The sequence below is a fragment of the Camelina sativa genome, chromosome 13 (assembly GCF_030686135.1).
Source record: "Camelina sativa cultivar CO46 ecotype springtype chromosome 13, ASM3068613v1".
Classification (NCBI taxonomy): Eukaryota; Viridiplantae; Streptophyta; class Magnoliopsida; order Brassicales; family Brassicaceae; genus Camelina; species Camelina sativa.
In genome coordinates this window covers 21,655,323-21,682,314 of record NC_141892.1, presented here as the reverse complement: position 1 = coordinate 21,682,314, position 26,992 = coordinate 21,655,323, and the positions used below count along the sequence as shown (strand labels likewise).

General features: G+C 36.1%; 6 protein-coding genes across 9 annotated transcripts; 4 read left to right on the top strand and 2 right to left on the bottom strand.

Annotated features, from left to right (window-relative positions):
- Positions 1 to 455: 455 nt before the first annotated feature.
- LOC104737103 (protein trichome birefringence-like 23) lies at positions 456 to 2,628 on the top strand. Its single transcript, XM_010457206.2, has 3 exons — positions 456 to 940; positions 1,217 to 1,509; positions 1,614 to 2,628. Exons 1-3 carry the CDS (start codon positions 724 to 726, stop codon positions 2,400 to 2,402), a joined length of 1,299 nt encoding a protein of 432 aa, XP_010455508.2. The 5' UTR covers positions 456 to 723; the 3' UTR covers positions 2,403 to 2,628.
- Positions 2,629 to 2,722: 94 nt separating this feature from the next.
- On the top strand, positions 2,723 to 5,356 carry LOC104737102 (high mobility group B protein 13-like). The gene is made up of 8 exons (XM_010457205.3): positions 2,723 to 3,293; positions 3,656 to 4,059; positions 4,151 to 4,256; positions 4,345 to 4,410; positions 4,506 to 4,676; positions 4,756 to 4,847; positions 4,938 to 5,022; positions 5,112 to 5,356. The coding sequence occupies exons 1-8, from the start codon at positions 2,949 to 2,951 to the stop codon at positions 5,217 to 5,219; spliced, it is 1,377 nt and encodes a 458-aa protein (XP_010455507.1). The 5' UTR covers positions 2,723 to 2,948; the 3' UTR covers positions 5,220 to 5,356.
- Positions 5,335 to 6,823, bottom strand: LOC104737100 (putative WRKY transcription factor 41). The gene is made up of 3 exons (XM_010457204.2): positions 6,244 to 6,823; positions 6,001 to 6,129; positions 5,335 to 5,906 (listed from the first exon to the last, which is right to left on the bottom strand). The coding sequence occupies exons 1-3, from the start codon at positions 6,579 to 6,581 to the stop codon at positions 5,432 to 5,434; spliced, it is 942 nt and encodes a 313-aa protein (XP_010455506.1). The 5' UTR covers positions 6,582 to 6,823; the 3' UTR covers positions 5,335 to 5,431.
- Positions 6,824 to 14,942: 8,119 nt separating this feature from the next.
- LOC104737099 (single-stranded DNA-binding protein, mitochondrial) lies at positions 14,943 to 16,912 on the top strand. Of its 4 annotated transcripts, none has more exons than XM_010457203.3 (7): positions 14,943 to 15,158; positions 15,295 to 15,391; positions 15,472 to 15,629; positions 15,899 to 16,107; positions 16,294 to 16,394; positions 16,473 to 16,532; positions 16,627 to 16,912. In XM_010457203.3, the coding sequence occupies exons 2-7, from the start codon at positions 15,331 to 15,333 to the stop codon at positions 16,641 to 16,643; spliced, it is 606 nt and encodes a 201-aa protein (XP_010455505.1). In that variant the 5' UTR covers positions 14,943 to 15,158; positions 15,295 to 15,330; the 3' UTR covers positions 16,644 to 16,912. The 4 variants fall into 4 exon arrangements, with proteins under 4 accessions (XP_010455505.1, XP_010455504.1, XP_010455502.1 ...); XM_010457202.3 differs by having other exon boundaries at positions 14,945 to 15,158; positions 15,260 to 15,391; XM_010457200.3 differs by having other exon boundaries at positions 15,017 to 15,158; positions 15,260 to 15,391; positions 15,469 to 15,629.
- A 4,411-nt stretch (positions 16,913 to 21,323) lies between these two features.
- Positions 21,324 to 22,181, top strand: LOC147929826 (uncharacterized). The gene is made up of 2 exons (XM_087480738.1): positions 21,324 to 21,614; positions 21,675 to 22,181. Exons 1-2 carry the CDS (start codon positions 21,324 to 21,326, stop codon positions 22,179 to 22,181), a joined length of 798 nt encoding a protein of 265 aa, XP_087336864.1.
- Positions 22,182 to 26,140: 3,959 nt separating this feature from the next.
- Positions 26,141 to 26,860, bottom strand: LOC147929825 (uncharacterized). Its single transcript, XM_087480737.1, has one exon. The coding sequence runs from the start codon at positions 26,858 to 26,860 to the stop codon at positions 26,141 to 26,143; it is 720 nt and encodes a 239-aa protein (XP_087336863.1).
- Positions 26,861 to 26,992: the final 132 nt, after the last annotated feature.

The window sequence follows — 26,992 nt, the reverse complement described above, 5'->3', positions numbered from 1 at the left end:
AATAAAATGAATACTTTGAAGGAGGTGTATTGAAACCATGATTTAGGAGAATTTGATGTGATTTAGAAAATTTGAAATTTTAATAGATTTTAGTGAAGTTGATATGATTCCACTAAAACCATGAGATTTGGATTTCTGTATTTTTAACTAAACAAATCCTCTCAAATCCTCCAGCATCCCTAAAAGTCATTAAAATCTAAATCCACAAACTGTTTTGAATAACAATGAATTTTAAAATAGTTTTTTAAATCATCAGTTTAATAATAGTGAATTTTAATAGACTTTCTAAAATCAACGATTGTATAACATAAGATAGATTGTAAATTTTTAAAAAGAGAAATTTTTTTTTTTGGTAGTGGATTTATAATCAAAATTGTGTTAGGTGTTAAAAAGGTAATGCATTTATAATCAAAGTTTAATAAGTATACTTTTTTTAATATGTATGAAAGCTTTAAAAAAAAAGAAAAATTAGTGAGAGTAGCATCACCGACGCCACAAAGCATTAATTAAGAAGCTTTAAATTCACATTAAATCATTAATCATTTTTGGAATTTGTTAATTCATTAATTTATCGCTTTATTAAACCACATAGTCAACTTTCCAAATTCCCTTTGCTGCCAGAAAAAAAAAAAAAAAAAAAAAAAAAAAAAAAAAAACCGTAACATCATATATCATCTCTCTACTTCTTCAAATCCCAAAACGAGATTGAAGAAGAAGAAGAAGATGAAGCTAAAATGGGAATCAATGTCTAACGTTCAGCAAAACACATTTCTCATAAAACTCGTCTCTGCTACTCTCATCACTTGTCTCGCTTTTCGTTTCTTCGTCTTCCAATTCGGCCAATTTCACCCAGTTCATGTGTCGGTGAACGGAGACTCCGTTCCTCAGATTTCTCCGCCGTCGGTTATCTTATCGGATAACGAGGATCAGATTCCTGGAGGTAATAATTAGATTTTCTAGCACAATCAAAACTACGATTTCGCTGTGTGTTTTTTGCTAATCTTGTATTTGCGGAAACTTCTGAGATCTAGGGATTTTAAAATTCACCAAGTTTTGGGAGAGCATGATCTTTTGTAATCTGTAGTGTCTCTGATTCATGAGCTTCTAATCAAAGATTTGTTTATAGTGTTTAGTTAGAGTAGTTGTGTTCGTACTTACTAAGTGAAACCTTTAGGTTTAGGTGGTGCTAAGAAGGTATGTGCTTTGTTGTTATCAGATATTGAGGTGGAGAAGTGTGATTTATTCAATGGGAAATGGATCAGAGATCCTTTGGGACCAATTTATACAAACGGGTCTTGTGGTATCGTTGTAGACAGTCACCAGAATTGCATCACCAATGGCCGGCCTGACTCTGGTTTCCTCTACTGGAGATGGAAGCCTAACGACTGCTCTTTGCCACGTTTCGATCCTCGGAGATTTCTTCAACTTATGAGGAATAAATCTTGGGCTATCATTGGTGACTCCATTGCTCGTAATCATGTTGAGTCTTTGCTTTGCCTGTTATCTACAGTAAGTTTTTTTTTTTTACTGTTACTTTGCTATCTATTTGCAGACTTTTAAAAAAGGAAAAATTTGTAATTGAAGAGTGTTGTTGGTCTTTTTCTATGTTTCAGGTTGAAAAGCCGGTAGAGGTGTATCACGATGAGAACTATAGATCAAAGCGTTGGAATTTCCCTTTGTACAACTTCACAGTATCCAACATTTGGTCACCTTTTCTTGTGCAAGCTGCCATCTTCGAAGATTCGAACGGTGTTTCATCAGCTGCAGTCCAGCTTCACCTTGACAAACTCGACAATACATGGACTGATCTATTACCGAGCCTTGACTATGCGATCATCTCTTCCGGGGAGTGGTTCTTGAAAACCGCAGTCTACCACGAGAATGCAAATCCCGTTGGGTGTCATGGCTGCCCGGAAAGTTCTAACATGACGGATTTAGGATTTGACTATGCTTACAATACATCGTTGCGTCATGTTATGGACTTCATAGCAAAATCTAACACTAAAGGCATGGTCTTCTTCGGCACTTCGATACCCGATCACTTTAAAAATGGGGAGTGGCATAACGGAGGGACCTGTAAGAAAACAGAACCAGTGAGTGAGGACGAGGTCGAGATGAAGGTCTTGAACAAGATACTGAGAGATGTGGAGATCAATCAATTCGAGAGAGTGGTTACAGAGATGGGTCAGGACAGTGGGAAACTAAAGCTTCTGGACTTTGCTGCAATGTTGCTGACTCGACCCGATGGGCATCCAGGTCCATACCGAGAGTTCAGGCCGTTTGATAAAGATAAGAACGCAAAGGTACAGAACGATTGTCTGCACTGGTGCTTACCTGGTCCCATTGATCACTTGAACGATGTTATATTGGAGATCATAATGGATGGTCGAACCGGGAAATAACCGATTTGATAGTATCTTTTAGTCAAAGCCTGGATTGAATTGGTATATAGGTCAGGTCATGTAAATTGGTAAAGCTGAAGAGATTTGGTTTACAGTTATGGACCGTAAAGAGAGCCGCTTAGATGAATTGAAAACCGGTTCGGTTAACAAAAGCAGTTTTTATAGATAAATTATGTAAAACAGTTTGAGAATTTTTCTAGATTTGGTTTTGTCGTGTAGTCGAAAATTCGAATGGTCCGTCTCACATTAAAAAATAAAAATAAAAGTAAACGATTAAAAAGTCTTCAAATAAATTGTGATTTAAACCGGTTGAGTCAGTTGGTATAGTGGGCAATTGAAACGGTCAAAATTCAAAAGACAAAAATACATATCCGCAAAAGGAACAGTTTTGAATTTCAAAAGTTTTTGACCGTTCAGCCTTCTTCTTCTTTCTATATAAAACCCAGAGGAGAGGCTCCACTAAATCGTTACCCCTAAATCCCATAAATCTCAATTCTTCTCTAACCTCTTTTATACAAACGCTCTCGTTCAATCTCTCTTTTTGCGATGGCGACAGTTTCAGATCCAGCTCCGGCGAAGAAATCGAGAAACAGTAGAAAGGCGTTGAAGGAGAAGAATGAGATCGTCGAGTCACCGTCGTTGTCGTCATCGGTCTCAGCAGCCGCTAAGGGGAAAGAAGAAGCGAAATCGTTTGAGAAAGATCTGATGGAGATGCAAGCGATGTTGGAGAAGATGAAGATCGAGAAGGAGAAGACGGAGGATCTGCTGAAGGAGAAGGACGAGATCCTGAGGAAGAAGGAAGAAGAACTTGAGACTAAGGACGTTGAGCAGGAGAAACTTAAGACGGAGCTGAAGAAGTTGCAGAAGATGAAGGAGTTTAAACCTAACATGGTACGATCTATAGATCTAGCTCTGGTTCAATGATCTCTGTGATAATTTCAGAAAAATCTGGTAAAATCGTTTGTGTTATGGAGCTAGTTGATGGTTGAATCGCTTGATGGAAGTTTCAGTTTAGATCTAGCACTGAGGTTAGATTAGTATGATTGATTCGTTGAATCTTTTGTGGCTTTGTTACAGCTCTGTAGTTTGATGAAGCTGTATGAGAATTTGATTGATTTCAACGCTTGTGTTTAAGATATAGATGTTAATTTGGTGCCAAATTAGCTGAGATAGATTAGCTTTGGTTGAAGTTGAATGTTCAATGACGTGATTTGGTGATTGATTTGGGGAATGTTTATGTTGTGCTTCCACAGACATTTGCATTTAGTCAATCTTTGGCACAAACTGAAGAGGAGAAGAAGGGAAAGAAGAAGAAGGAGTGTGGTGAAACCAAGAAACCATTGACACCGTACATTTTGTGGTGTAAGGAGAAGTGGAACGAAGTCAAGAAGCAGAATCCAGATGCTGATTTCAAAGAGACTTCGAACATTCTGGGTGCTAAGTGGAAGACTCTGAGTGCAGAAGAGAAGAAGCCTTATGAGGAGACATACCAAGCGGATAAGGAAGCTTACCTTCAGGTTATTGCTAAGGAGAAGCGCGAAAAGGAAGCTATGAAGCTTCTTGATGATGAGCAGAAGCAGAAAACTGCAATGGAACTGCTTGATCAGTATCTCCATTTTGTTCAGGAAGCTGAACAGGACAACAAGAAAAAGGCCAAGTAATGATACTGATCCCACTATTTCACTCAACAAATAATTTCATATGGACTATATAAGTAAGAAAACTGACTGCATTTTCTCGTTTTGCAGGAAGATTAAGGATCCTCTGAAGCCAAAACATCCCGTATCTGCTTACTTGATCTATGCAAACGAGAGGAGAGCTGCTTTAAAAGGAGAAAACAAAAGCGTTGTCGAGGTAAAAGTCAAGAATTAGGAGTTGTCTTTTCTCAATTGTCATTTGAAACTGTTGAAGCTTAAGTTGTGTGGATGAATGATGATTATAGATCGCTAAGATGACTGGAAAAGAGTGGAAGAGCTTGTCAGAAGAGCAAAAGGCTCCCTACGATCAGGTCTAGTTCATCATAGACATTGCTGTGTTAAGAAGTGAAGATAATAAAGGGATGGTTTTAACGTATGTGTGCATATACTGGAACTTTTGTAACAGATGGCAAAGAAGAACAAGGAGATATATCTTCAAGAAATGGAAGGATATAAAAGAACAAAGGAAGAAGAAGCCATGAGCCAGAAGAAAGAAGAAGAGGAACTCATGAAGCTCCATAAACAAGAAGCTCTCCAACTTCTCAAGAAGAAGGAAAAAAACGACAATATCATAAAGGTTAGTCAAGAGGAACTCACAATGCATTTAGCTATCCTGGGCTCAAGCCAGTCACTAACAGAACATATGTATCGTGCAGAAAACGAAAGAAATGACCAAGACCAAGAAGAAGAACGAGGATGTTGATCCAAACAAACCAAAAAAGCCTGCTTCTTCATACTTACTCTTTTGGTATACTCAAAACCCTGAATCCACAAAACAATCAGATCCAATCTCAGTTCTTTTCTTACTGGTTTTTTGTAAACATTGTTGTTTTTACAGCAAAGATGCAAGGAAGAGTGTGGCAGAAGAGCATCATGGGATCAACAACTCAACTCTTACTGCTCACATTTCATTGAAATGGAAGGTATTATAATTTACACAACCCGAATCTGAGTATGAGTTTTATAATCATTAATAATGAAATTGATTGGGAAATGTATCTTCGTTTTGTAGGAACTTGGTGAAGAGGAGAAACAAGTTTATAATCAAAAAGCTGCTGAGTTAATGGAAGCTTACAAGAAAGAAGTGGAAGAGTACAATAAGACCAAGACTGTCTCGTAGAGGAAAAAAAACTAACTGAGCAGTAGAAAAAAAAGAAGAAGAGAATGTTCAAGTTTGCTCACATTAAACATCTCTCTCCCTTATGCAAAAATAACTCTGCTTTTTAAGATTTCAATTAAGGTGAAACTAGTTTTATTTTTCTTTGGTTGCTCACTATATTTATAGTTAATCTCAAGAATAATAATCAAATCTCTAATGAAAGTAACAAATAATTAAATCGAATCGTGTAAAAACGTGGGGAAGTCAGTGGTGTCAATCTCAGCCGTTGGATCAAAATGGAAATCAACGTCGAATATTGGAGAACTTCCTGTGGAGGTATTAGTGGAGATCAGTCCGGTGAAATCTGACGGACCAGAGCTACCCACGTGGCAAAACGTTTCGTAAGAGTAAAAAGGCGGCGGCGTAACGGGGAACGAGAAACCGTGGCCTTCAACCCCGTCGGTACGTATGGTGAGATTGGTCCTGAGATTGTCGAGGAGGTTGTTTTGGTAATTTACGACTTCTTCTATGTGGTTTTGGTTTTGTTTAGTTTCCGCTCGTTTATGTGGAGTTGTGTTCCCCTGTTGTGAGCAAGTGTGTGTTCCTCTGTATGTTACTTCGAAGATCGTTGGATCACCGTCCGATCTTTGGACTTGTTTTGTAGCCCAACAGCACTGTGTGTTACGAAATGTGCATCTGTAATAACTCCTGCAATAACAAAAAAACCAACAAATTTGTCTATTAATTTCATAAACATCATCTCTATAAAATTAAGAACAAATTAGTATGATAATTAAATTACCTAGGATATTTGGCGCCCAAAATATCTTTTTGGCCATATTTTCTCCAGCTATAAACATCATCATGAGGTCCTTCTAAGCCTCTCTCTGGACTAATCCTCACTTGCTCTGTCCACTTTGGCAACATCTTCCTGCACAATTTTAAGATCACTAATCAAAAAAACTCTATAATTTTGTTTTCACATTATTATAAGTGCTACAAAATAATCTCCTCCTTAGTTACAACTCTCAACATTTTTTTTTACCTCTTTTTGCAACTGTAATCTTTGCACCCCACATCGAGAAACTCTTCGCTTTTGGGACTTTCATTAATCGACGCTGGAGATTCCGGAACTTTACCGGAATTAACTACCGGATCCATCACCCTCTCGGTCGTTGGATTGCGTGATCCGTTCAGCATCATTATAGCTTTTTCGTAGGAAGAAACTACCTTTTGTAAGAGAGTCTCCTTCATCTCGTACGTCAAACATGAAGAAGAAGATGACGACGATGGCGAAGGAGAAGCTTGGAGTTGCTTTGCAGCTCTTAGTCCATGAATCAGCTCGTTTAGCAAATTCCTTTGTTCCCAATTCATCATTTCCATGTTAGTAGTTACCTCACCAAAAGAGTAGTTCCGTCACTTTTAGTGTCCCGGTTATAAGGTTTAGGACATCAGATTGAAAACATGTGATTGAGAGGCTTAAGAGAAAGATGTGAAGTTATTTTTTTGGTATTTGATGATGAGAATGTTTTGGTTGTGGAGGGGGATGGTTTTTAAAACAAAAGCGTGTTCTTTTGGAATTTAAATGGGTTTTAAAAAAGTTTGATGTGAGCGAAGATGTGTTTGAAAATTTGACCAAGTGATCAAAACTATTATATAAAGATTCAAAGTTGAGAAAAGTCTTTGGTCTTCAATTTTATTAAGAAATCTATAGTTCCAGAGTGTATATAAGTGGTGGCGTTTACTGAAGGGTCTAATGCTGACCAATTCAAATTTGGATTTATTTTAGTTTAACTTAGCTGATTAGTTTATTTAAATCCAGTGGTTTTTCTTAATTATCATATAAAAATAACTGTACCCTTTCAGTGTCCAACTGTAGCTTTCTGGATGTAGTTACGGTCTCTTTTTCAATATTTTCAATATTTTTTTTGCAAAAAGTATTTTATACATGATTTCTATTTTTAGCAACAACCGCTTGTTATATAACCTTTTTAGTTTTTCTTTAATTTTGGTACTCCTATATTTCTTTTGTGTGTGTGCAACTTCTTCATATGTTCTATCGAATTAAATAGGACGAAGTAGTATAGGACAAACTCTTATTAAACCAAATCTCAGTTATACATTATATAGCCTTATCTTAATTCTTTTCGTATTTTCTAACAAAGCTGATTAACTAATTCAAAATAAGTTCATAAGTATTTTTACACTTTGACTTCTAACATTAAAGGGATGTATTCCATAACATTTGTTTATTACATCCTTATAACATTTATAATTTGTGTTTAAAAAAAACATTTATAATTTAATAAAAAAATAAAGATCGTAGAAGAAGGTTTCTGCTGACCAAGTCCATCGTCAAAGTGCAATCTCAAATTAAAAGAAAGTTCCATCGTAAATTCCATATCTCATGATTGATACGTATAACTTTATTGCCATCAACTGAATTTTGTTTTAATGCATTTGAAATATTATTTTATTCATTTTTTTGGACAAACTAGATGTCCTTATCATAAAATCAAAAATTGGTACCGAGCAGACCAAGGGCCTTCTTTGCCAAAACATCGGTTTGGCGATTCAGGGTGCCAGAGATAAAATTGAAAGACACGAAATTGAAAGTTGCAGATAGAGAAAGGATATCGTGGAGAGTCCCGTGAAATTCCATGATCTGGATCTTCTTATTCAAAGATGGAGGTGATGTTCGATTCGATTGCAACTCTAATCGCAAAAAGAGTTGCTACCGCTTCAGCCATCAGGGGAGAGTTGATGTGATTTGAAGAGTCAGAACCTCGGATCTTGACCTGGCCTTCTGGATTTTTGATGATCCAGCCAAATCATGCAGATCCGTCATCTTTTCACGAGGCGTCAGTGAAACATTGAAACGTACCAGGGGGTTCCGGAGGTTTAATGACGGGTTTGGGGATTTGATTCGAGTTTTGGGAGAGAATTTTTGCGTTCTGCCATTCTCTAGCTCTGTTTAAGGCTAATTGCAAGGTTTCCTCAGTCGGGAGTCGCTTCTTATTGAAGATTAGTTGGTTGCGGGAAATCCAGATCGACCAGAGGATCCATGGGGAAAGAGGACCTGAGTCAATGCCTGTTGGAGGTAAGCATATAAGTTTATTTACCTTTTCGATTCTCTGTCCCACATCGGTAAAAGAATCCAGAGGAGGTTTTGAGTGGAAGGGTGCGATTGACCATATGAGTTTTGCATAGGAACAATGGAAGAAAAGATGGAGGATTGATTCCTCCTCACTATAGTGGGGACAAACCGCAAAGTCTGTGATGTTTCTATGCTTAAGATTCAGACCAACCAGGAGGGCGCTTTGCGCAGCCTTCCAAAGGAGAAGCTTCGTTTTTGGGGATGTTTTGAGATTCCAGATATTTCTTTGCCAGTTGAAGGTTATTGGTACTGCTCTAGGCGAATGTTCATTCGCTGGGGAAGGTAGATCCAGTTTTGTTGCTTCAAAATAACCTGACTTTGCTGAGTACTGTCCGTCCCTTGTTGGTAACCATGCCCAGGTATCTTTTGCTCCATGTGCACTTGGTTTCAACTTTTGAATCGTATCCGCATACATTGGAAGGATATTTCTAATGAGTTTCGTATTCCAATTGTTTGATCCCGGGATAATGAGGTCTGCGACCGTGAGGTTCTATGTGGCTTCGGTCGGTGGTCCCATCGGGGCTAATGGTGAAGATAAGGATAATCATGGGGATCTCCACAACTGTATACTTTCTCCCGTACCCACTAATACGCCAAGATTGGAATTGAGGAGATCTCTACCAATATAAATGCTTTTCCAGCCGTGAGAGGCAGAATTTGGAGCAGAGGATTCAAGAAAAGGTGAGGACTTACAATATTTTCCTAATAAAACTCTACCCATTAAGCTTTGTGGTTGGGTGAGGATTCGCCAGCCTAGTTTTGCCAGAAGAGTCTTATTGAAAAGTTTAATATCTCTGAGTCCTAAACCTCTCACTTTTGTCGGTTTTGCTAACCTTTTCCAAGCGATCCATGACATCTTTTTCTTTCTGTTTTTGAATCCCACCAGAAACGTGTAAGAGCTGATTGAATCCGCTTACAAAGCGATGCAGGAAGATGGAAACAGGACATGGTATAGGTTGGCATGGCTGTTAGGACAGATTTGAGCATTGTTAACTTCCCAGCTGTGGAGAGGAAACGTGAGAACCAGCTGAGTGCTCTCTGTTTGATCCGGTCCACGATGGAGGAGAAGAGATCCTTCTTCTTTCTACCATACAATTTCGGTAGTCCGAGGTATTTTCCTTGTCCTCCTTCCTTGTGGATTTCAAGTACTATTTTAGCTATCTCCTTCGTATTGGCGGGGGTTTTGTTTGAAAATGTGATGGATGACTTGGCTTGATTGATATTTTGTCCTGAGGCAGATTCATACTTTTGGAGGATGCGACGAAGTGTCAGGCAGCTGTGATAATCAGATTGTATGAAGAACATTATACCATCCGCAAATAGGAGATGATTCACTCTTGGACTTCCTTTTGCCACTCGTAGACCTAGTAGGTTTCCTTGACGCTGAGCTTTTAGACACAGTCCCAATAAGACTTCACTACAAATAATGAAAATATAGGGTGACAATGGGTCGCCTTGACGGATACCACACTGAGGGTTCACTAGGCCTTTGGTTTGGCCATTGATGAAAAAGGAATATGAGACGGTGGAGAATGAATCCAGGTATTGTGGAACCCCATTTGTACTAAATCAGCCTTAATGAAATCCCATTCCAAACGATCATATGCTTTACTCATGTCTGTTTTAACAACCATAAATCATCTCTTTTATGCTCCTGATGTCTTCAGGTAGTGGAGCGATTCATGTGTGATGAGGACATTATCCGAAATGGCTCTTTGTGGAACAAAAGCAGATTGATTCTCCGAGATACAAGAGTGTAGGACCGGTTGCAGTCTTTTTGCTAGTTAGCTTTGCAATGATCTTGTAATAAACTAAACAGAGAGCTATAGGTCTATAATCTGCTAATTTTTGGGCCACTGTGGTTTTTGGAATAAGTATAACATGAGTATGATTGATCTTTTTTGGCAGGGATCCCAAGATGAAGAAGGATTGAACCTCTGCAATAATCGCCTCACCCACTGAAAGCCAGTTAGAATGAAAAAAGCTGGCTGAAAAGCCATCGGGTCCTGGGGCTTTATCAGGGTGGATCGAGAAACAAGCTTGTTTGATTTCGAGGAGGGTTGGCATGGAGATCAGCATCTCATTCATTTCGAGGGTGACACAGGGAGAGAGTGCTTCTTGAGCCACATAGCTCCTATCTCCATCCTGGGAGGAAAAGATATCTTGAAAATAATTAGAGATAACTTTCACTATCTCTTTTTCCTTGTAAACCTTTTCTCTCGAGTTTGATTCTAAGACAGAAATGTTATTAATAGCTCTTCTTTTTTTTGTAGCCGCATGTAAATAGCCCGAGTTTTTATCTCCTAAGTTAAGCCAAAGTTGCCTGTTGCGCTGTTTCCAATACTCTTCTTCCTTCTTGTAGGCTAACAAAAAATTCTGATTAATAGAGTCAATGGTGATTTGGCTGGCAGTATCATCGCACATAGCTTCTTCCAGTTGGTCCTGGAGGGAGGAAATTTCTCGTTGGTCTCTACTCCATTGAATGATACCTCGTCTACATAAATGTAGTCGATGGTCTATGGGGGCCGTAGGTTTGAGATTCCATGCCTCTGCTACAATATTGCTAACTTCGGTGTTATCTCTGAATCTTTTGTCGTATCTGAAGAGGCTCTTGTGGTGTCTTTTAACATGGTCGAAAGAGGATACTACGGGACGATGATTGGATCCTTCAAAACGCAGATATTCACTTCTCCCAGATAGGATCCAGTCACTATTTTCCATTGCTCTATCCAGACGGCACCTAACTAGATGCGAATGTTTCTGTCCCCTCCACGAGAGGAAATTCCCAGAGTGCTTCAGAGCATATAGATCACATGCAGACATGAAGGGTCGAAGGTCCGTGAAGGAGCTTTCTGATCTCATGGGACCTCCCATTTTTTCATCATTGCCAATAATGTCATTGAAATCACCTGTCATAAACCAGGGACCAGTTCTATTCAGGGCATACTCTTGGAGTTGGTTTCAAGCTTGGAATCTTTTGGATCTATCCGGTTCTCCATACAGGAAGGTAGCAAAGAACTCTCGACCTTTTGCCTTAACCTTGGTGTCTATAAAATGGTTGTTGGAATTAATGACCTCCAGTTCTATGTTGTCTTTCCAGAAAAGTGCAAGACCACCCGCGGCTGGGGAATCAGGGGGAACCAGATGGTGGTGTGGGTGGTCAAGCCATTGTAATGTTTTTAGAACTGATTCAGGTGAGTTTTTTGTTTCCATGAGAAACAAAACATCCGGAAAAATCTTTTTCCTGATTTTCCAGAGTCTTCGAACTGTTATGGGGTTCTCCAGTCCACAACAGTTCCAACTCACTAATCTTAAAAAAGAGGGATTGGCGGATTCTGAAAATCTGCCTTCTTCTTCTTGCTGGCAGGGATCAGGGAAATTCTAGGTGGACTAAAGGAGGAGGGGAGGTTCATTGATTGTTTCCCTGGTGTTTGTTCCCTGCTCTTGGTATTTCCAACAGATTGTTTGAGATTTTTCTTCTGATTTGGTTTCAAGGGACCCGATTTTGAAGACAAGGTGCGATTGGGAGACTTCTGAAGGCTTACTATAAATTATTCGTTTCCGTAACAACTAAGTCCATCAACGCGATGTGTAAATTGTCTACTTACTATAAATACACTGTGGCTTTGTGATGCATGAATTGTCTATTTACTATAAAGTAAATATTCAGAATCAAAGTCAGGAGGCCCAAAAACTAGTCTCTAATCAACTAGTCTGTATTGTTTCTAGTGATCGAAGTGCTACATTAGGTTTACCACAAAGTCACAAACTTACATTTTAAGATTTGCACACGCACACAAAAAGGTTACATCTACTTTGTACCGATCGATTTTATAGTTTAACTAATAGATAAATAATATGATTTGACGTTGTTATAATATCCATATTGATTATCTTTTCAACTAAGTTAGAATTTGAGGATCGTTGTTATTTTGGATAAATAATTCGATTCTAATTTTTTTTGTTGAAGACGATCCACACATTTTTAGGTGAGATTGGCAATCAAAATCACATAATCAGGTCAAACCCAAAGTTGAAACTAATCATTTGAGGTGTTTCCATGTTTGTTATTGTACGTTATTGAAGGTGTCTTATGTGTTCTCTATCCAAAATTCCAAATGCGAGAAAAGACAAACTTAAAATTTTATTTATTTTCTGTATAAGTGACTATTAGTAATATAAGATTAAATGCAGATGTCATCACTCGTCAACAACATGAATAATAATAATATATACTAATATAAGTAACATAAACTTAAAATAATTTGCCAATGATTGATTTGAACCTAAGCAAATGTTTTTAAGGGAAAACATAAATTAGAAAATTTGAGTCAAGGGATTTGACCGGAGACTTTTTCAAACCTCACTCCACGTGGATCTGGCCTTTTCATTTTTCATTCACTTATTTATGATGTCACAAGTTGCCGTCATCTTTTAAAATAATAAACTCTTTGTCTTCTGCAAATTAATAACTCATTACTAAAAAAAAAAATTGGAGTAAAAAAAAGAAGAAGCATTTTTTTATAAATAAAAATTTATACTCAACTAACGAAAAATAGTAAACTACAAATTGTTTGACAACAAAAAAAGAAGTACAAATTAAAACCTATTTAACTTTCTCGAGCAACACCCATTTATTTGATATAAGAAAATTGATGATTTAGATGTACTATAATATTTTAGGAATTTCACTGGTTGGTTGAGACTACATATATATATGTTTCCTCAATATCGGGTTATGGGGAAACAGATTGAGTATTATTCAAAAAAAAAAAATTATTCTGAATATTATTGATTTGAAGCTAATTTGGAGTGGAATCATCCTAAATACTATTTCTGTTATTTGATGATGTAGGTTAATATCTTATATTATTATATAAAGTTTTAGTTTTTAAAATTAGTAACTCGATTGATCATACTATCTGTAATATTTATCAATTAGATTTTGACACTTACAAAAAGAAAAATTATATAATAAATTATGAGTCCTAAAAGAAAACAGATTATATTATTTATTTGATAAGCTATATAAAAAGAAAATTATAAATTTTGAGGACTTCCATAACAAAAAAACTGTAAATTAATATTTTTAACTATATATATGGAAAATCTGCATTGACTATGCAATTTTGGACTGGTATAAATATGCGTTTATATCCTCTTTGACTTGGAGTTCATAGACATAAGTCGTGAAGCCCTGCTTAGCACATTGCCCATAACCCATCCATGCTGGAGAGTTTATGTTCAAACTGGTTCCTCCCCCTACCACATTTATTTGATTGAATAAGGTTGTAAACGTCTAGGCAGGCCAATAGCCGACTGACACTACATTGTGTCATATTCTTCTAACCACCAATTCCAAGAAATTCGATCGTGCATCAACAACGGATCTAGAACAAAATTTTATTTATATGCAAAAATCGATAAATACTAATAAATTGAACCCTATATATAATAAGAAAATAAAATTAGTTTAAAATAAATGAAGATAGAAACATATATCCTTTTTGATAAGATTATGTATTTAAATTTTGATCATAAAAACAAGAGAATTGTAAAAAGTTAAATAATAAGTATTATGCAAATATGAAGCAAAACTTATGCAAAAATTATGCAAAAGAGTATATTTATTTTGCATTAAAAATACAATACAATTGACATAAATTTTTTGATCCAAATTTTAGGATAGCATACAAATTCGAAAAAAATAATAAAGTTATATGCATTTTTGATTAATTTATGATAATATTAGTATAGTTTTATTTAAAATTATTATGTATGAGTCTACAAAATATGGAACAAATATATTTAAGATAATTTAGTTTTTCCAGTATGAGATAGTATTAGTTTTCATTTTTTTCTTTGAGAATTATATTATTAATTTTTAAATTAGTTTTAATTTTTCTCAAAATATAAATATGATATAATGCACATATTTTTTTGACCTGAAAAATTATAAGTTTCTCCTTTAGAATTGAGTGTACATAATTACAAAATTATTATGATATAATATGCAATTAAATTGTATTGCGAGTGGAGTGTGTCAACTAAATCCGGTTTGAAATATTATTTAAAATTCAAATATATTAATTAGAAAAAATCAAATAAATATAAAATTAACATTTGGAATACTTAACTTCCTATATATTTTTGATACTCGCGTAAATACGCATACCTAATTTATTACTATTATAAATATTTCAAAAATCTACATCTTCAACCAATTTTTTTTCAAAAATTTTACTGTTGTTTTTGAGTATGAAATTTTAAATAATAAATAATAATTGATTTGTTTAGAATATTTATAGTTTTTATTATGTCGCTATAATTGAAAAGTAATAATATTATAACAAACTTCTACACTTTTTTACTTTTGTTACCAGTCGAACTTTTAGAAATATTTCAAATCACGACTAGTACATGTTTTTGTTACTAATCAGTAATCACTAATCAGACATTTTAAAGTAAAACTATTTACTAATTGGGTCCCTCAGTAACATGAGTTCTCTTTTTTCTTGTCTTGTAATTTGTAATTTGCAAAAATCCATTTCTTCTCGTTTTTATTCAAAAAAAAAAAAAAAAAGACTAAGGGTAATTTGGTAATTTCACGGTGAGGGTTCCCGACCCGTCGTCCTCTACCTCGGCAAGGTTTTTCCCGTTCACCAGCCATTTTTGTTTTCCTATTCTAAACCCTAAAAAACCCTCACCGCAGGGTTTAACGAATCAGAGCCCTTCGACATCGTTTTGGTCTTCTTCTTCTTCATCATCTCTGTGTTGCGTTATTCTTCTTCTCAAACTCACTGGTACGCCATTTCCCTCTTTACATCAAATCCTGCTTTCGCATTTCTCAGCTTAGTCGTGGTTGATTGGTCTAATTCAAAATTGTTCCATCGCTGTGACGTAGAAACCCTAATTTAAAGGGATCACTGCAATTTGCAGATTAACTCCAGAAGTCAGAACCATTCCTGCTTTAAAATGAACTCACTCGCCATCAGAGCCTCGAAGCTTCTGAGATCTTCTTTAATATCTCCTCTTGGTAATATCCCTCTTCAGTGTTTTACTTAGAAATGCTTTTAATCGTAATCTGTTTCTTATTGGGGTTTGCGAATGTAGCAGCAATAAGTACTGAGAGAGGCTCCAAGGCTTGGTTCTCAACTGGTCCTATTGATGAAGGTGTGGAAGAAGATTTTGAAGAAAACGTATCAGAAAGACCTGAGCTTCAACCTCATGGAGTTGATCCCCGTAAAGGTTGGGGATTTCGCGGTGTTCATAGGGTAAAAAGATTCAATCTTGGAACACTTTTACACTTTTGAGAGCATTAGTAGTAGCTGAAGAATATGATAATCAAATTAGGCTTATCTAAAGACTTCAATTGTATGTTTCTGTAGTAAAGGAGATTGTAAAGGAACGATCTTTTCGTGTATGCTGAATGACTTGAGTTATCTTGATTTAACATCATTTCATTTTGTTATCTTCTTTGGAGTGGGGTGATTGTGTTCTTGTTGTTTCATTTCATTGTTGTTTTTTTCTTTGATTCACACAGGCGATCATCTGTGGGAAAGTAGGGCAAGCACCGGTACAGAAGATCTTAAGGAACGGGCGGACAGTAACGATCTTCACAGTAGGAACAGGTGGGATGTTTGATCAGAGGCTTGTAGGAGCTATCAATCAGCCGAAACCAGCTCAGTGGCATAGAATCGCAGTGCACAACGAAGTGCTTGGCTCTTACGCTGTCCAGAAGCTTGCTAAAAAGTAAGCTTTGGCACATGTTTAACTATCTTAAAACAAGGAATTGTATTAGTTTAGCTCTTTGTTTCCAATCTCTTGTTCTTGTTTCTTCTTTATTCGCTTGATCTATGATGGTATCAGTAAATATATATAGGAGGTGAAAGGTGTAGGTATTCAACTGAACTTTGTTTCTGGTGCTTTGTTTCACAGCTCATCGGTTTATGTGGAAGGTGATATTGAGACGAGAGTGTATAATGATAGTATCAGCAGTGAAATTAAGAGTATCCCTGAGATTTGCATCCGTCGTGATGGTATGTATGGTTTCATAATGTTGTTGATCTGGACCATCAGTTTATTGCTATGTTACGATTCTTTTTGTGTTTTTGCAGGGAAGATTCGGCTGATCAAATATGGTGAAAGCATTAGCAAAATCTCTTTCGATGAGCTAAGTAAGTTATATCATTTTTTCATTCAGCTAAATATTCTCAATTAAAGAAGAGATATTTTGCTTCTGTGTTTGAATCTTTGTTCCACATTTGGCAGAAGAAGGATTGATTTAGTCGGAGCAAGAATATCCCGGTGGCCGTAAGGAGAGCAAACTGAATCAAAGCTTTTCAGAGTAAAATCAACAAAACAGTTTCTTTGTTTTTTTTGGTCTGTCCATTGTGACTTTGTGAGCACTGAGTTCCTTTTTATGGATAATAGGGGCATTTATGTAGTTTCTGGTAAAAATAAGTTAGTCATGCCGTGGATTAGTGGAGTTTTACTGATTCTTCCGGTGTACCAAAACTACGGTTCTTCAGTGGAAGTTATATTATGGCAGAACAAAGGAAGAGCAAAGAAGAAAAATAAATAATGATCACAATACGAATTGGGCTAAAAAGGCCCACAAAATGAGAGAGACACACCAAGGTTTTTACCGTGGTTTCGTATGTTGAAGTTGTTTTATTAGGTTTTCAATGGTTGCTTAGTGGTGAACCAGCAGACCAAATGGACCAAGATAGACCATGGTTTTTGTCAAAAACTTTTGAACACGAATGAAGTTGGACTTGGTTTTGAGTGGTGAAAAGTAGACGAAACCAATTTTAACATGTCTGTTGAAGCTTGTTCGGTCATATCGACTCCAATACACAGCTTGATATTCAAGCTTGAATTAAACATAGCTACATTCTTCTCCACACTAACATGCAATTTATGTAAATTACTAAACCGTTCCTCATGACTCACTTATTGCAGAATAATATGGAGCTTTTTTGAATTTTGCCGATAATCATGGAAACGCCGACTATCCGACTCAAACCCATTAAAACTTGCAAAACATACGCGCATATCAATTAGAAAAGTTCTTCACAATTATCACATTGAAAAACATGTTAAAGTTAAAAAAAATGATAAAATACAATAATTGAGTAATTTTTGTAATGATTTTTCTTATATAAAAAAATTTTAGTCATTCATATGTGTGTAAACTGTAAACATGTTAACACATGTGATATGAGACTGAGACAATTTACAAGATGACAATTTCATAGAATGTTCTTCTTTCTCCTATCTCTTATCTTCGAAAATCAAACCATGCGTTCATAGAAATTGCGATAAATTTATCACAATAGCTATTTTGAGGAATCAATTCCCCCCCTCTCCCCCCATTTATTAGAGTAAGAGTTTTTGACATTTTAGTGTGATTAACTATCATGTCAACAACATTAATGTTCTTTTTTATGTGTTATAATATATGGAAAATTATATTAATTATCAGTAAAAAATACTTAGTCAGTATACATGCGTGCATCTTTCCATAAATCAACATGCATACATCTTCCTATAAATCAGAGACTGTCATAGTACTATCCAACATACCCAAAAACGAGTTAAGGACGAAAAGTAGGAAACCAATGATTTTTCCAAATCCGAATATTGTGACAAAACTCTTAGACTTTGGTCAGGTTTAACGACCTTTTTTTCAATCGATCTACAACCATATGAAGTCATATTTCAACTTACAATAAGAATAAGAACTTATTATGGTAATATATACCTTTATATAATCGAGCAAGGAGGCTGTGAGGATTTTTCAGAATTCACCAAGTTATTTTGCTAGGAGAAATCATGTAAGCCTTTAAATATGTGTTTGCTATTATTTATAGATTTTAATGAATCAAATGAATAGTGCATTTTTGGTCCGTAATTCCTTTCATATTTTTTGTTCGGAGTGCATGACAACATATATGTGAATGATGACAAAATGATTTTTAATAAAGTAGATAATTTGGCATATCTTTGTGCATCTAAACTTCTCTTAATGATTTTGGTAATGTAAAAATGAAATCCGACAATACTCTCTTATATACAAATATACAATATAGACTATGTAATCTTTTTCTTTTGAATATTGATTTTTGACAAAATTTAGATTTATCCTTTGGGATTACAGTGTTTAGTTCTTACAAACAAATAAAATCGATGGACTCAATCTTGTAGGATTCTTGTAAAATCGTATGGACTTCATTGTGGCAATATTTTATATGTTTGTTGGCTTCATTACCATATAGATAAAACTTCGATTCGGTTGAGATATTTTAGAAAATGAGAAATTTTTAATGATTTGATTTTAAAAATGAGAAATTTTAAAATAAAAAAACGTTAATTAAAAAGAAAAAATTTAATTGTAAACTTTTAATGTCATATTTAATATTTTTTTTTATAGAATAATTTAATTATTGTTACTTTTATTTTAACAATTGATGATTAGAAATAAGCAACTTCATGTGGGTACTTTATTCGAGTTTCTGTATGCTTCCAATCGGATAATTCGGGTTTGGAGATTTGTGATTCGTTGAGGAAGCGAATGGTTTACATATCAGATTGGTTTGACTTCTATTCGGATATCTATCACGTTCCATATTGTGGAATAACTTACACTCATATTTTCTTATGTTTTGATTCAAATGATTAGAAAATCAGAAAACAATTACGTATATATGTTTATACTTACAATAATATTTTTTTTTTGGTAAAATACTTAAAATAATAAATTTCGTTTTGTTTTGTTTTGTTTTGTTTTGTGACTGCAAATCAGTTAAGAATCTCAAAACTCCCAAAACAATAGTCTTACAAATGTATAAAAGAAACTTCCATTGTGTCTCGTAGGAAATCCTGATGTATGTTCTTATTTCTTGGACCTCTTGAAATTCAAAGTTTGAAAGCTGTCAATAATAAAATAAAATGAAGGTTTTAAGTGAAGAAAGTATCACGTGAGTCCACGTGAGATGAAATGGACCGCTTCTTAGAAACAGCGGTTGGGTCTCTCCGTCACGCACGAAGAGATCAATCTCACAGTGTCGGTAGTCACATGCGTTCATGTGGCCATGAATGAACCCTCAATATATATATTTCGTGTTGTTGACAGCCTCAAAATAAAACTTTCTGATATTTGTTTTTCAATAATATTTTTGTCCATAATTAAAAAATAGACAAACTCAAACTTGTGATCTTCGAACGCTAAAATGAATCTTTTATACCTTTGTTAATTGTTATAAATGAATAGTAATATGATTTCCAGTTGTTTAAACTTTTATTATTTCAACTCAAGCTGATAGTTTAATTCGTTTTCTCACTTTACAATATATCATGCATATTTCTTTTGTCTGGAATTAAATTCTTTCTCTGTAATATTATTTTTTTGTAAAATATTATATATGTTTTTGGTTTTTATCAGTTCTAGCAAAAATATGATTCAGATTTATGTTATTTTTAGAGTAGACTTATGTTTTCTTTTTTTAATCAATAATATGCATTCTGGTATATTTAAATGGGATTCAAAACTATCAAACTATAATATGTCCCGATCGAAGTTACGTTTCTCTATCATATAAAATTGTAACGAGTGATCACCGTAAAATTATTATATTAGGCTATAAGCTAGCTACTCGGTTAGTGATTGCTGCCTGGTATAAGATTCTTGTGTCGAATGTGCAACTCACACTTGAAAACCATTAAAGAAATATTTAAATCGTACTATATAGACTATGATTTAAAATGAATTCAAATTACGTAAATAATACAATAAGAATTCCAATTCAAATTCTTTGTAATTCTCCCCTCTGTAATCTTACCCAATCAAACAGCTTTCATCAAGGATAGGCTCTTGATAGAGAATGTCCTCCTGGTTTCTGAAATTCTGAATGGGTATCATTTGTCTTCCCTTTCGCCAAAGATCACTCTGAAAGTGGACATCTCAAAAGCTTTCGACTTTGTTCGCTGGGACTTCGTTATTCATGCTTTGTCTTCTTACGGAATACCAGATCAATATTTGAAATGGATCAAAAGCTGTATTTATTCCCCCACCTTCTCAATGAGTATTAATGGTCTCACATCAGGTTACTTTAAGGGAAGGACAAGTCTTAGACAAGGGGATCCCTTATCGCCAATCCTCTTTGTTCTGATGATGAATGTACTCTCGATTATGCTCAATCAAGCGGCTCAAGACGGTATTTTCCATTATCACCGTGGGTGTGAAGAAATGGACCTCACTCATTTATGTTTCGCAGATGATTTACTCATCTTTTTAGATGGGTCTGAGGAGTCTCTAGCTGGTGTATTTACAGTTCTTTCTCAATTTGAAAAGTACTCCGGCCTCTCAGTAAATATCTCGAAATCCTCTATGTTTACATCAGGCGTCAGCGAAGACACCCTCTCCCGTATGCGATCAAAATTCCCTATCCACTAGCCGCACTGCCTGTAAGATACCTCGGTCTCCCTCTTTGCTCCAGAAAACTTTCAAAAAAGATTGTGACCCCCTTCTGTCCAAGATAAGGGCAAGAGTGAATTCTTGGCAGCATAGACATCTCTCTATCGCGGGAAGATTACAGTTGATTTTGACTGTTATAGCTGGGATCATGGGGTTTTGGTCCAATGCCTTTTTCCTGCCTAAGAAAGTTATCAAATGCATAAACAGTATATCCAGCTCTTTTTTGTGGCATGGTTGTCTGGACAAGCCTTCTGGTGCTAAAGTTGCTTGGTCTGACCTGGTGTTCCCCAAAAAGGAAGGAGGATTAGGTTTGCGTTCATGGTCCTCCTGGAATGAAACTTGTGCTTTGAAGCTTATTTGGATGATATATTTTAGGGCAGGATCAATCTGGGTGGCTTAGGTCCGATCAAGATATCTCTCTACCGCATCTTTTTGGGCCTTGAATGAGAAATCCCCCCAAGTCTCTTGGCTTTTCAGGAAACTTCTCAAGATGCGTCCCAAAGCCATCAAGTATCTCAATATCAAGTTGGGTAGAAGAGATGACACTTTTTTCTGGTGGGATCCTTGGACCCCTTTTGGATCTCTTCACCATTTCCTTGGTCCAGACGCTCCAAGTCGTATTGGGATTCCAGTATCCTCTCTAGTCTGTGACTACAAGGTTGGGGAAAATTGGATCCTCCCCCAAGCGGGATCAGATTCCTTCCTCCAAGTACTAAGATTTATCACCACCATCCCTCACTCCACAGTCAGTGACACTCCTCAATGGATCATTGATGGCAAGGTATGTAAATCTTATCACTCTAAGGAAATGTGGAACTCTTTGCGTTTGTCAAAACCGCAGGTCCCATGGTTCCCCCTTGTATGGCACAAAGCAGCTGTTCCAAAACACTCGTTGGCTGCTTGGTTGTTCATCTTAAATCGTAACCCAACTCTTGATCGTATGATCAGATGGGGCTTCGATGTGGAACCGTTATGTCTCCTTTGTGGTTTGGTAAATGAGACCAGAGATCATCTATTTTTTGAATGTGCTTACTCCTCAGCCATCTGGTCCGCTATAGTAAATAGGATGGAGCTTCTCCCACCTCCTTTGACTTGGGATCAAATTATCCTATGGCTTCCAAATGCATCTTCCTCTGCTATCACCTCATTGGCCCTGCTTCAAGCTTGGCAAGCTTGTATATATGAAATCTGGAAAGAGCGAAATCGGCGCTACCACGAAGGTATTATCCTCCTGCACAATGTTATCTTAAGCCGGGTCTCTATGGTGGTTAAGGATAAATCTTTAGCCTTGCGTAATAAGTCTACAAAGCTCGGTGAAGCTCTGAATGTCTTCTGGTCCTCACACTGACTGGCTTCTTCTCCATTTCTTACAAGCGTCTTTGGGTTGTCTTGTGTTTTGTCTCTTTTATTGTAAAGTGAGTTATGCTCACTATCCCTTCCCCCTTCATTCTCGGTTACGCTGCTGGTTCTGGTTTTTGCTTGATTCCTTGTAATCTCTAAACTTTTATTATATTTTATAAGAAGGCTCTTTAACAAAAAAAAAAAAAAAAATTCAAATTCTTGATCAAATATACTAACCAAAAATTGGGGTTTACGTAAGAGTAGGAAACAGACAGTTCTATAGTGTAGTAGCAAATTAAAACTTTGCACGTGCGGTGACATCTGTTCGAGAGCTTAATATAGCATATGTGCCAAATGACCTCATATTAAAAATGTTGCTTACGAATAGATTTTGTGGTTTCGACTTGCTAAAACATTTAGTAAGTCTCTAATAATTTTGGCCTCTGCCCATAGTTATATTCATCATATGCTTGCTCATTAATTGGTTTTGCTTCTTATATTTATGGCCGTGATACCATTTCTAAAAATTAATTTCTCTGCTTGGAGCAACTACACAAAAGAAATAAATACCGTAATGAGACGAATATCATCAACAGTTTTATTCAAGCAACTATGAGTGTGTGAGTTAGCTTAAATAATATATTTTAAAAAATATACACCAACTTTACATAAATCATCCAACTCTCACCAAAATATCAGAGGCACCGACCGTTATTTCAATAAATTACCAAGCCAGGCTTCCTCCCAATGAGTGCATATACACCCAATTTCCGCCCACACCTCATGGTGGTGTTTACATATTTTTGACCGATGTTATGTAGCTATTTACTTAGCAATCCCATATTGCCAATTTAATAACAAAAAAGAAAGATACAACTTATGGTTTTGGTAGACAATTGATTATGGTTGGGGACATCCAACTCAAACAAAATGACCCAACTTATGACTTTTCACCATTTATTTTCTCTTTATCCTCTTTTTTTTTTTGTTTTTCTCAAAAATATCTAACAAATTTTCTGTGACTATCTATGATCTATTTGACGGCATTGTATTGTTGATTATATTTTTTTTTGTGCAACTGTATTGTTGATTAAATATTAGAATTAATTTTGGTGCGTGTATTGTTTGTCTTGTGTGTCCCCAGTCTTAAGATTGTTAGGCGCATTTATTTTGTAAAACTTGTGTATTGAAGGTTTCTCAATTAGATTTTCCCAATTAAAACATAAAAAGTAACAAAAAAGTTTTTCAAAGTTTTTCACTTGAGAAACGTTGAGAAACTGTTTTGAAAACATAACTAATTCTAACTGGTTAGATTTTATTTTTCTGATTTATTATTTAAATAATTAATAATTTTATATAAAAATGATTAAAATAAAATATTTTGAGAAACCTACTAAATATTTACCGATGCAGATGCTGTAAGGTCGATCAAATCCCACCCAACGTTTTTTTGAAAAAGGGTGTTAACCCACCCAAATTTCATTCTTATCATATAGTTGTAATCCATCTGCTTTACTAAATTAGATTATATAAATCTCTCTTAAATTGGTCGTATCACTTTGTTTCTTTTTGTCGTATGTTACATTATCATCATGAATATGTTGATTTATCCTATCACACATGATGATCAATCTATCATATCTACTTACATATACATGATATACGTGATTATGATAAACAACTTCACGAACAACTCTATAACATACAACTTTTTCGTAATATTCAGATTTCCAGTTGAGGATTCTTACATGCACCAACGATAGACCCTCTTACTCCCTAGTACTTGACACTAAGATGGATGAATTTTCCTACAGCATCTCAGAATTTTTGTTTAGTTTTACACCATTTATCTAAAAAGTGCATTCTAGCTCTAAGAATCAAACCCTATATATACTTATTGTAGATATGTTTAAATCCTTGACCATTGGATAATGCAACTTGCACAACTGAAGAGTCGATTTAGAATTACGATCTGAATTAGGAAAAAAAAAGATGTATATATATTCGGGTTTTGACTTTGTATATGATAAAAAAGTAATGATATTATTCTATGGCATTTAAACAAATTTGTTTAGATGCATGGAAGATTCGGAGCTTCCGTAACGGGTGGAAGGACAACTGTTATTTCCCATTGACTAGATTTTAATTCGCGGTACACCGCAGGACTATATTTTTAAAAGATTTTAAATTTTAAATTTATGTTATAATTGTTTGTTATTTTGTGGTTGTTTATTAATTTTTTACTTTGTATAGTTATAAATAGTTATTGAGTTTATCCAATATTTTACCATGAAAGAAAAATTTCCTTTCATAACTAATATTAATGATTTTTAATAAAATGATTAAGTTCTTTGATTTTTAATATAAATGTTATAATGTTATTTAGGTCTTGACCCATAGTCCTATCACATTTGTATATTTTATATATATAGAATAGTATTGGTTTGATGTATATATCTTTTTTTTTGTTTTCAAATAGAACCAAAATGGAAATGTTTGAACAGAGGAAAAGAAAAAACACAGAAACAGAGAAACAGAAACAGAGAAACAACAATATTATAACGCCTCACCCCTCACTTGGTCATGAAGCCAAGAAGGCCCTCCAAGTGAAAGATAAGACTGGAACCGACCATCTCTCGCCATTGCTACCTTGTTGGCAGTAGTTGCAACCGAGTAACATCTCCAGGCAGAGAACTTAGACAACGCCATATGTATTTCATTCAATATCAGATGAAACCGAGGCCAAACCGACGGATTATTAACAGCCTCACTGACCATAGAATTATCCATGACAAACTCTACCTTAGGTATTTGCAGAATTGAGACCGCTTCACTTGCCCACAGGAAGGTTCTCAAAGCCGCAAGGAACTGTGAGTCTGGAGCTGTAAGTGCATCTCTAGCATGATAGAGTACCTGTCCTTGAGAATCTCTCATGATCCAAGATCCACCCGACAACCTGGATCCTGTTCTCCATGAAGAACCAATATTGCACTTGACAAAACCCATTGGAGGCTTACACCACTTGATCTCCAATTTGCTCTGCCTTACACTTTGGGGATGATCTGCATAAGAAGGTAGAGCCTGAACCACAAACCATTGAGAAGATTTGTCCTGCGCAGTGAGCACCATATGTCGAAGATTACCATGTTTCCCTTGAAAGACCAAAGTGTTGCGATGTTTCCAAATTCCCCAAAGCAACCAAGGTATAACATAACGTATCTCCTCTGGGATTGTATCATTTTGTATCAGAGACCATAGGTGTTCCCAGTTTTTATCCACATCTACCGGGGAGAAACCACCATTTGGAAGTGGGACATTCGCCAGAGCGAAGGCTTGACGAGCTACCGGACAGTCAAAGAACAGGTGACATATAGTTTCTGCTTGAAAACCACAGCTCGGGCACCAAATATCTCCTCCACAACCTCGCGATGCTAGACGTTCAGTTACCGCAAGAGCACCTGAGAGCAGTCGCCACAAGAAAGTTTTAATTTTGGGAGTTGTCTTTATCTTCCATACATTCGCTTTGAGCTCATTCGTATGATTCACAACTGCATCAGTAGGTTCGTATATTGATGGAAGTGTTTGTTTCAACCAATAACCACTCTTAACAGAGTAGGAGCCCGACTTAGAATATGGCCATATATGACGATCCCGGCTTCCAACCTTGATAGGCATTGCTAAGATTTGATTTCCATCATCCGGGGGGAATAAAACCTTCACTTTCTACCTATCCCACTGAGACTGATTAGATATCCGAAGCTCAGACACACGCAGATTGACTTGAAAAAAGGTTTGCGATCTAAAGGGTGCTCTGGGATGCTTGTCAAAAACCCACTTGTCCAGCCAAACCATGGTATCACATCCATCCCCAATGGTCTTCATTAAACCTTGTTTAAGTAACTCACGCCCATGTAATATGCTTCTCCACGCGTACGACGGTCTCGAACCAGAGCCACATTCAAGAAATTAAGATTTACGAAAGTATCTGCTTTTATAGAATCTCCCAATCAGAGACTCAGGGTTATTCAGAATCCTCCATGCTTGTTTAGCTAACAAGGCCTGGTTAAAATCCCCAAGATCCCTAAACCCTAAACCACCTTCTGATTTGGATTTACACATTTTCTTCCACGCAACCCACGCAATCTTCCTCTTCCCCTGACAATTGCTCCACCAAAACTCACACATGGCACTTGTGAGCTTCATGCAAAGGTTCTTACTCAATCTAAAACACGACATGGCATAAACCGGAAGTGCCATCGCCACCGCCTTCAAAAGGACTTCTTTTCCTCCCAAGGACAAAGATTTCGCAAACCATCCTTGAAAACGAGATTGTAACTTATCACCGATGAACCCCAGAAGTGCATGCTTTGATCCACTGAAACATTCCGGTAACCCCAAATATGAACTTGTGCCACCTTCTTCAAAAATATTCAACGTTTGCTTGACAATCACCTTAACCTCCTCAGGTGTCTTCTTCCCAAAAGTGACTGCAGATTTGGTGAAATTGATTACTTGCCCAGACGCCTTCCCATACAGGTGAAGACAGTGCATAATCTCCTCACACTCCTCTTTACTGGCTCGACTAATGAAGAAACTATCATCAGCAAAAAGTAAGTGTTGTATCACTGGACAAGAATCATTGAAACTGAACCCCGTTAAGCGTCCCTGAATCTGACTGCGGTGCATCACATGGACTAGAGCCTCCACGCACAAGATGAAAATGAAAGGAGAAAGTGGGTCTCCCTATCGGATTCCACGACCCGGTTTGATGAATCCATAGTCACACCCATTGATGAACACAGAAAACGTAACAGATCG

Coding starts and splice junctions, on each gene's coding strand:
- LOC147929826 (XM_087480738.1), top strand. CDS start 21,324: ATGCGTCCCAAAGCCATCAAGTATCTCAATATCAAGTTGGGTAGAAGA. Junction 21,615..21,674: donor AATGGATCATTGATGGCAAG/GTATGTAAATCT, acceptor TCAAAACCGCAG/GTCCCATGGTTCCCCCTTGT.
- LOC104737099 (XM_010457200.3), top strand. CDS start 15,331: ATGAACTCACTCGCCATCAGAGCCTCGAAGCTTCTGAGATCTTCTTTA. Junction 15,630..15,898: donor GATTTCGCGGTGTTCATAGG/GTAAAAAGATTC, acceptor TGATTCACACAG/GCGATCATCTGTGGGAAAGT. Junction 16,395..16,472: donor GATTTGCATCCGTCGTGATG/GTATGTATGGTT, acceptor GTGTTTTTGCAG/GGAAGATTCGGCTGATCAAA.
- LOC104737103 (XM_010457206.2), top strand. CDS start 724: ATGAAGCTAAAATGGGAATCAATGTCTAACGTTCAGCAAAACACATTT. Junction 941..1,216: donor CGAGGATCAGATTCCTGGAG/GTAATAATTAGA, acceptor TGTTGTTATCAG/ATATTGAGGTGGAGAAGTGT. Junction 1,510..1,613: donor TGCTTTGCCTGTTATCTACA/GTAAGTTTTTTT, acceptor TCTATGTTTCAG/GTTGAAAAGCCGGTAGAGGT.
- LOC147929825 (XM_087480737.1), bottom strand. CDS start 26,860: ATGCACCGCAGTCAGATTCAGGGACGCTTAACGGGGTTCAGTTTCAAT.
- LOC104737102 (XM_010457205.3), top strand. CDS start 2,949: ATGGCGACAGTTTCAGATCCAGCTCCGGCGAAGAAATCGAGAAACAGT. Junction 4,060..4,150: donor GACAACAAGAAAAAGGCCAA/GTAATGATACTG, acceptor CTCGTTTTGCAG/GAAGATTAAGGATCCTCTGA. Junction 5,023..5,111: donor ACATTTCATTGAAATGGAAG/GTATTATAATTT, acceptor TTCGTTTTGTAG/GAACTTGGTGAAGAGGAGAA.
- LOC104737100 (XM_010457204.2), bottom strand. CDS start 6,581: ATGGAAATGATGAATTGGGAACAAAGGAATTTGCTAAACGAGCTGATT. Junction 6,130..6,243: donor GATTACAGTTGCAAAAAGAG/GTAAAAAAAAAT, acceptor AAAATTGTGCAG/GAAGATGTTGCCAAAGTGGA. Junction 5,907..6,000: donor TTGGGCGCCAAATATCCTAG/GTAATTTAATTA, acceptor TTGTTATTGCAG/GAGTTATTACAGATGCACAT.